General features: G+C 62.8%; 2 protein-coding genes across 2 annotated transcripts in view; both read left to right on the top strand.

The window, feature by feature from the left end:
* KCNN1 (potassium calcium-activated channel subfamily N member 1) overlaps positions 1–693 on the top strand; it is a 24,240-nt gene extending 23,547 nt beyond the window's left edge. The window contains 1 exon segment of the mRNA XM_041417319.1: positions 15–693. Within this exon segment, the coding sequence (XP_041273253.1) occupies positions 15–357 (343 nt within the window). The 3' untranslated portion in view covers positions 358–693.
* Positions 694–5,791: 5,098 nt separating this feature from the next.
* LOC121341438 (occludin-like) overlaps positions 5,792–8,896 on the top strand; it is a 10,171-nt gene continuing 7,066 nt past the window's right edge. The window contains exons 1-2 of the mRNA XM_041414924.1: positions 5,792–5,836; positions 8,173–8,876. Coding sequence (XP_041270858.1) covers positions 8,175–8,876 — 702 coding nt within the window. The 5' untranslated portion in view covers positions 5,792–5,836; positions 8,173–8,174. The remainder of the gene's footprint in view (positions 5,837–8,172; positions 8,877–8,896) is intronic.

The raw sequence follows: 8,896 nt of genomic DNA, 5'->3' as shown, positions 1-8,896 counted from the left end.
GAGTGTCCCCATAGGCTCAGGCACTGACCCCCACCCCCCCCCATTTTGGGGTCCCGTGCCCCGCAGGCGCAGTCGGTGATGCTGGAGCTGCTGTCGGAGCTGCAGGAGCGGCACGCGGAGCTGGGGCAGCGCCTGGGCGCGCTGGAGGCGCAGCTGGAGGCGCTGCGGGCGCTGCTGCAGGCGCTGCCCGCGCTGCTGGCCCGCGCGCTGGGCACGGCCACGGCGACAGCGACAGCGACAGCGACAGCCCCGGCGACACCGACCGGCCCCGCGACACCGACCGGCCCCCGGACACCGCGGGACGGCGGCGACACCGCGCCCTGCAGCCCCCGCCGCGACGGCAGCGACAGCGGCTGAGGGACAGCGGCTGAGGGACACCCGGGCCACCCGTGTCACCTGTGTCACCTGTGTCACCTGTGTCACCTGTGTCACCTCGAAGTGATGGGAACAGCGACTGAGGGACAGCGGCTGAGGGACAGTGGCTGAGGGACACCCGGGCCACCTGTGTCACCTGTGTCACCTGTGTCACCTGTGTCACCTCGAAGTGATGGGGACAGCGACTGAGGGACAGCGCCTGAGGGACACCCGTGCCACCTGTGTCACCTTGGAGTGGTGGGGACAGCGGTGGGACAGCGTGTGTCACCTGTGTCACCTGTGTCACCTCGAAGTGATGGGAACAGCAGTGGGACACCTGTGTCACCTGTGTCACCTCGGAGTGATGGGGACAGCGGTGGGACAGCACCGTGTCACCTGTGTCACCTGTGTCACCTGTGTGTCACCTGTGTGACCGAGTGTTACCTGTGTCACCCATGTCACCTCGGAGTGGTGGGGACAGCGTCTGAGGGACAGCAGCGGGACACCTGTGCCACCTGTGTCACCTGTGTCACCGTGGCTCACCTCGGAGTGATGAGGACAGCACCATGTCACCGTGTGTCACCCGTGTCACCTCGGACAGCGGCTGAGGGACAGCGTGTGTCACCTGTGTCACCTGTGTCACCTCGGAGTGATGGGGACAGCAGCTGAGGGACAGCAGCGGGACACCCGTGTCACCTGTGTCACCCGTGTCACCATGTGTCACCTTGGAGTGATGGGGACAGCGTCTGAGGGACAGTGTGTGTCACCGTGTGTCACCTCGGAGCGTTGGGGACAGACAGCGTGTGTCACCTGTGTCACCTTCACCGTGTGTCACCATGTGTCACCCGTGTCACCGTGTGTCACCTCGGGGTGCTGGGGACACCGCCCTGTCCCTTGCTGTCACCTGGGACAGCAGGTGACCCCGTGGGGGGGTTGGGGACAACCCCAGACCCCTTTGTGTCCCCCCGCAGTTTTGGGGTGCGGGGGGGGGGGTCTCTCATCCCCTCACTCCTTCCAAAGTTTTTGGGGTTCGGGGGGGTCTGAGACCCCTTTGTACCCCCGAAATTTTGGGGTGCGGGGGGGTCACAGACCCCTTTGTACCCCCCTGATTTTGGGGTGCACAGGGGGTCCCCATCCCTCTGTCCCCCCGAAGTTTTGGGGTGCGGGGGGGGTCCCAGCCCCCTGCGGTTTTGGGGTTCAGGGGTGTCACAGACCCCTCTGTCCCCCCGGTTTCGGGGTGCGGGGAGGAGGGGTCCCAGCCCCCTGCAGTTTCGGGGTGCGGGGGGGTCCCCGTGTTTATCTCTGGCCATCGTGTGGCCGTTCCCGTAGCTTTGTTCTGGAAAGCTCTCTATAAACTCCTGCGTTCACTGTGCTGGACCCCCCAAAAAACCCCCCCGGCACCCCCCAAAAATCTCTCCGGGACCCCCCCAAGAGGTGGGAGCCGAGCTGAGCGGGATTTTGGGGCGGTTTTGGGGGGATTATTTTGGGTTTTGGGATGTTTTTGGTGTTTTGGAGAGATTTTGGGGGGTTTTAGGGGGATTTGGGGGAATTTAGGGCGGTTTGGGGGAATTTTTTGCGGTTTTGGGGGATTCTTTTGGGTTTTAGCGGGATTTTTGGAGATTTTTGGGGGGACTTTGGGAATTTTTGGGGTTTTTTGGGGGGATTTTTGGGATTTTTGTGTCCCCCCCCCTCCAGCAGCTCCCCCCGCCCTGTGAACTTTGTGGCGGTGCCCAAACCCCGCGCGGGTTTTTGGGGCAGATTTTGGGGGACCCCAGACCCTTTTTGGGGCGCCAGGAGGGTTGGGGACACTCCGCGGGGGCGGGAGGGGGATGGTGGCCCCGCGGTGGCCCCGTGCGACAATGGGGGTGGCGCGAGGCTGTCAATGATTAACGCGCGGTGCCTGGCGGCGGTGGCACTGCTGGTGGCACTGGTGGCACTGCTGGTGGCACCGGTGGCACTGCTGGTGGCACCGGTGGCGCTGCTGGTGGCACTGGTGGCGCTGCTGGTGGCACTGGTGGCGCTGGGAAGCCGCCAGGGGACATCGCGCCGTGCCCTGGGGGTCGCTTGTGTCCCCTCCCCATGCGACGGGCAGGTAACGGCGGTGGCGGGGACAGGACACCGGCCATTGTCCCCAAGGGCTGGCACGGGGTGGGGGACAGCAGGGGACACGGGGACAGGAGGGGACGCGGGGTCCCTGAGCGCCACCAGTGGGCGTTTCCCGCTCCTCCCAGCCCAAACTGGAGGCGACAGGGACGCGGTGGTGGCACTGGAGGTGACACCCCGAGGGTGGCCCCGCGGTGCCACCGAGGAGGGACGGCCGCGGGTGGCCCGTGGGGGAAACTGAGGCACGGTGGCACCGCGGCCGCTGTGTCCCCTGCAGGGGTGGCCTCGAAGCGCCGGGAGCGCCCCGGGGGTGCCGCGGTCGCCAGGAGCGGTGACATCGCCGCGAGGTCCCCTCGGCGCCACCTCAGCGCCGCCCCTCGTGCCAGGCGTGTCACCTTCCAGGACGAGCTGGGGACAGCGCGGGGCAGGCCGGGGGACAGCGCCGCGCCCCCAAAGGGGTCCCCAAAAGGGTCCCCAAAAGTGTCACCGCGGCCGGACCATCCATCCCAGTCCCGGCGGGATTCCCGACATTCCCGGTCCTGGCGGGATCCATCCCAACAGGATCCATCCCAACAGGATCCATCCCAACAGGATCCGTCCCAGTGGGTTCATTCCCGACATTCCCAATCCCGGAGGGAGCCATCCCAACAGGATCCATCCCAACAGGATCCGTCCCGATCCCGGCGGGATCCCTCCCAGTGGGATCATTCCCGACATTCCCGATCCCGGCTGGATCATTCCCGGCTGGATCATTCCCGGTTGGATCATTCCCAATATTCCCGATCCCAGTTGGATCCGTCCCAACAGGATCCATCCCAACAGGATCCGTCCCAGTGGGGTCATTCCCGACATTCCCAATCCCAGCAGGATCCATCCCAACAGGATCCATCCCAACAGGATCCATCCCAACAGGATCCGTCCCAACAGGATCCGTCCCAGTGGGATCATTCCCGACATTCCCGATCCCGGCGGGATCCATCCCAACAGGATCCATCCCAACAGGATCCGTCCCAGTGGGATCATTCCCGACATTCCCAATCCCGGAGGGATCCATCCCAACAGGATCCATCCCAACAGGATCCGTCCCGATCCCGGCGGGATCCCTCCCAGTGGGATCATTCCCGACATTCCCGATCCTGGCTGGATCATTCCCGGTTGGATCATTCCCGGTTGGATCATTCCCAATATTCCCGATCCCAGTTGGATCCGTCCCAACAGGATCCGTCCCAACAGGATCCATCCCAGTGGGATCATTCCCGACATTCCCGATCCCGGCTGGATCATTCCCGGCTGGGTCATTCCCGGTTGGATCATTCCCAATATTCCCAATCCTCGTTGGATCCGTCCCAACAGGATCTATCCAAATCCCGGTGGGATCCATCCTGGAAGGATCCATCCCAGCATTCCCAATCCCGACAGGATCCATCCCGATCCCGGCTGGACCATTCCCGGCTGGATCCACCCCAGCATTCCCAATCCCAGCTGGATCCATCCAGATCCCAGTGGGATCATTCCCGGCATTCCCGATCCCAGCTCCATCCATCCCGATCTCGGCTGGGTCATTCCCAGCAGGATCCATCCCGACATTCCCGATCCCAGTTGGATCTATCCCAACAGGATCCATCCCGATCCCAGTGGGATCCATCCCGGAAGGACCAATCCCAGAATTCCCGATCCCGGATGGATCCATCCCAATCCCAGTGGGACCATTCCCGGCATTCCCGATCCCGGCTGGATCGTTCCCAGTTGGATCCATCCCAACATTCCCGATATTCCCAATCCTGGCTGGATCCACCTCAATCCCGGCTGGATCATTCCCGTCATTCCCGATCCCGGTTGGATCCATCCCAGTTTGATCCATCTCAGAATTCCCGATCCCAGCTGAACCATTCCCAACATTCCCGATCCCACCAGGATCCATCCTGACATTCCCAGTTCTGGTTGGATCCATCTCAGAATTCCTGATCCCAGCAGGATCCATCCCAATCCCAGCTGGATCATTCCCAGCTTGATCCATCCCAACATTCCCAATCCCACCAGGATCCATCCCAACATTCCCGATCCCGGCTGGATCCATCCTGTCAGGATCCATCCCGATCCTGTCTGGATCATTCCCGGTTGGATCCATCCCGGCATTCCCGATCCCAGTGGGATCCATCCCATAATTCCTGATCCCAGCTGGATCCATCCCGAACCCCGTTGGTTCATTCCCGACATTCCCAATCCCAGTGAGATCCATCCTGACAGGATCTATCCCGATCCCAGCTGGGTCATTCCCGGTTGGATCCATCACGGCATTCCTGATCCCACCAGGATCCATCCCAGCATTCCCCATCCCAGCTGGGTCATTCCGGGCTGGATCCATCTTGAATCCTGTTGGATCATTCCCAACATTCCCGATCCAGGTGTGACCATTCCTGACCGGATCCATCCCAGCATTCCTGATCCCGGCTGGATCCTTCCAGGCTGGATCCATCTTGAATCCCATTGGATCATTCCCAACATTCCCGATCCCGGTGCGACCATTCCTGACCGGATCCATCCCGGCATTCCCGATCCCGGCTGGATCCATCCCGATCCCGGTGCCACCGGAGCCGCGGATCATTCCCGGCATTCCCGATCCCGGTGCGACCATTCCTGACCGGATCCATCCCAGCATTCCCGATCCCAGCTGGGTCATTCCCGGCTGGATCCATCCTGAATCCCATTGGATCATTCCCGGCATTCCCGATCCCGGTGCGACCATTCCTGACCGGATCCATCCCAGCATTCCCGATCCCAGCTGGGTCATTCCCGGCTGGATCCATCCTGAATCCCATTGGATCATTCCCGGCATTCCCGATCCCGGTGCGACCATTCCTGACCGGATCCATCCCAGCATTCCCGATCCCAGCTGGGTCATTCCCGGCTGGATCCATCCTGAATCCCATTGGATCATTCCCGGCATTCCCGATCCCGGTGCGACCATTCCTGACCGGATCCATCCCAGCATTCCCGATCCCGGTGCCACCGGAGCTGCGACAGCTGGGGACAATGGGACAATGGGGGACAGCCGGGGACAATGGGGGACAATGGGGGACAATGGAAGACAATGGGGGACAATGGGGGACAATGGGCCGGCTCTCCCGGTTCCCGTTCCTGCCTCTTGGATGCCCCCAGACCCCCAAGTCTCTGCGTCCCCCCAAATTTCCCCCTCCCCCCACCCGGGGGCTCCTCCCGGTTTGGCCCCGCCCCTTTTTAACCCCCCGGTGCCCGGTGCTGCCCCCCGCCCTCCCCGGGGGCGGGACCCGGGGCCGGTCCCGCAGCGCCGCCGCCGCCGCCGCCTCCGCCGCTCCCGGCTGCCATTTTAAGGTGAACAAAGCGGCGGAGGAGGCGGCAGGTGAGCGGCTCCGCGGTACCGGCAGCCCCCGGTACCGGCACCGGCACCGGCAGCGCGGGGGGAGGGCGGTACCGCAACGGGAGGGAGCACCGAGCACCGGGGGTCTCCGCTCCCCGCTGCGCACGGGGGGGGTTCGTCCTTCCCCGCGGCACCGGGGGCCCCGCCGGGCTTCTCTCCGGTACCGCGGGCCGGACCGGGAGCGGCCATGGGATTCTACCCCACCGGCGCCCGGGTCCTCGTCGGTACCGGATTCCAGAGCGGTACCGGGGTCCCCAGCGGGTCCACACCGGTACCGGGGTCCCGCCGGTACCGGATTCCAGAGCGGTACCGGGGTCCCCAGCGGGTCCCCACCGGTACCGGGCTCTCCACCGGCACCCGGGTCCTCGTCGGTACCGGATTTCAAAGCGGTACCGGGGTCCCCAGCGGGTCCCCACCGGTACCGGGGTCCCCACCGACACCCAGATCCCTGCCGGTACCGGATTTCAAAGGGATACCGGGGTCCCCGGCGGGTCCCCACCGGTACCGGGGTCTCCACCGGCACCCAGGTCCTCGTCGGTACCGGATTCCAGAGCGGTACCGGGGTCCCCAGCGGGTCCGCACCGGTACCGGGCTCCCCGACACCACCGAAATCGCCTCCGTGCTCCCCCCGGTAGCGCTCCCGGTACCGGAGCCGTGCCCGGCCCCGCGGCTCCTCCCGTGTCCCCACGGCGGGCAGGGACCCCCGAGTCCCCGCCGCCACCGGCGACACCGCGCTCCGGTCCCCGCTGCGGCTCCCGGTGCCTCCCGGGGGTCCCCGGTGGGGTCGAACGGGGGGATCCGCCCGGTACCGGGAGATTTGGGATCGGTGGGATCGCGAACCGGGACCCTTGGGCACCCCCAAAACTCCTCCCCGCCTCTCCCGGGGGTCGCACCGAGCCCCGGTACCGCCGGAACGGGCGCCCGCTTTGGGTTTCCCGCAGGAATTCGCGTTTCCCGCAGGGATTTGGGGTTTTTCGGGGGGTTTTTTTGGGTTTTTTTGGTTTTTTTGGGGTCTCCGCGTGACCCGGGGGTGTCCCCACATTAATTTCACTGATTTTAAGCCCCCCCCCCCAAATTTTCCAGCCGCTCTCCTCATGGCTCTGCCTCACGTGGCCTCGGTAATTATAATTATTTTTAATTATTTTGATTTTTTTTTTTTTAATTGCGATTATTTTGATTTTTAATCCGGCCGGATCAGCTTAGGCCCCGCTTCCCATCGGGGAATTCCAGCAATCCCAATTAATTCCCTGCCGGCTCCGGGGTGTTGGGGACAGGGAGGTGACACCGAGAGCGCGGCGTGGCTGGGGTGGCACCGGCTGGTGACTCACCGTGCCTCAGTTTCCCCACGTCAACCCGCGGCCACTCCGTGCCTCAGTTTCCCCATAAAACTTCTGTGGCGTCTCCAAAGTTTTTGTGGAGTCTCCAAGGGGTTTTCTGGGGGTTCTCCAAGGTTTTTGTGAAGGGTCTCCAAGGTTTTTTTGGGGGGGTTTCTAAATTTGCTTGTGGGGTCTCCAAGGTTTTTTTTTTGGGGGGGTCTCCAAGATATTTTGGGGCAGGTTTTCCAAGTGTTTTGGTGGGGTCTCCAAAGCTTTTTTGGGGGAGGTTTCCAATATTTTTTGGAGGGGTTCTCCAAAGTTTCTTTGTGGGGTCTCCAAGTTTTATTTTTTTGTGGGTTCTCCATGGTTTTTTAAGTGGGATCTCTCAGGTTTTTCTGGGAGTCTCCAAGGTTTTTTTGTGGAGTCTCCAAGAGCTTTTTTTGGTGGGGTCTCCAAGGTTTTTTTGTGGGTTCTCCAAAGTTTTTTTGGGGGTGTCTCCAGCTTCTTTTGTGGGGGCCTCTCCAGGCTCTTTTGGGGAGGTTTCCCAGCTTGTTTTGGTGGGATCTGCAAAGTTTTCTTGGGGGTTCTCCAAGTTTTTTTTTTGTGGGGTCTCCAAGGTTTTTTTGTGGATTCTCCAAGATTTTTTGGTGGTTCTCCAAAGTTTTTTTGGGGGTGTCTCCAGATTTTTTGTTGGGCCTCTCCAGGCTCTTTTGAAGAGGTTTCCCAGCATTTTTTATTGGGATCCGCAACGTTTTCTTGCGGGTTCTCCAACTTTTTTTTTTTTTTGGGTCCTCCAAGGTCTTTTTTGGCGGGATCTCCAACACTTTTTGCACACTCCAACCCTGCGTGGCCACTCCGTGCCTCAGTTTCCCCGCACAAACCACCGCAACTCCCGCTCCCACTCCTCCTGGGTGGCGACGGTGACAAAGGGACCAAAGTCCTTCCTCCGCCACCTCCGCCGGTGGCGGAGCTCCCTCGATCCCTGTCCCCTGTCCCCCGCAGGGATGTTCACCAAGAAACCCTACGACAGCTCCTACGGGCCGCCCCCCGCCTCCTACGGGCCGCCCGCGGGCGACTACGGCTACGACTTCGCCGCCCGCTCGCCGCCGCCGGGCTCCTACTACATCGAGGACGTCCCTCAGCATTTCTACAAGTGGTCGTCGCCGCCGGGGCTGGTGCGGCTGCTGGAGGGCGCGGTCATGCTGCTGTGCATCGCCGTCTTCGCCTGCGTGGCCTCCACCTTGGCCTGGGATTACGGTTACGGTTACGGCTATGGCGGCGCGCTGGGCACCGGCCTGGGCGGCTTCTACGGCTCCGGTTATTACGGCGGCGGGGTGAACTACGGTTACGGTTACGGCGGTTACTACGGCGGCGTCGCCAACCCGCGGGCGGCCAACGGCTTCATGATCGCCATGGCCGTGCTTTGCTTCCTGGCCCAGCTGGGGCTTTTGGTGGCCAGCCTGAGCAAGGCCAGCGGTTCGCGGTCGCGGCGTTTCTACCTGGTGGTCATCGTGGCGTGCGCGGTGCTGGCCTTGCTGATGTTGGTGGCCAGCATCGTCTACGTGGTGGGGGTGAACCCGCAGGCGCAGATGAGCGGCGGTGGCTACTACTACAGCCCGCTGCTGGCCATGTGCAGCCAGGTGTACGCCGGCGGCACCGTGCTCAACCAGTACCTGTACCACTACTGCACCGTGGACCCGCAGGAGGTGGGAGCGCCCGGGGGTGG

Source organism: Onychostruthus taczanowskii, unplaced genomic scaffold (genome assembly GCF_017590055.1).
Source record: "Onychostruthus taczanowskii isolate IOZ18803 unplaced genomic scaffold, ASM1759005v1 scaffold106, whole genome shotgun sequence".
In the NCBI taxonomy this organism is placed as follows: Eukaryota; Metazoa; Chordata; class Aves; order Passeriformes; family Passeridae; genus Onychostruthus; species Onychostruthus taczanowskii.
The sequence above is the reverse complement of the archived record's forward strand: the minus strand, read 5'-3'. Positions and strand labels throughout refer to the sequence as shown.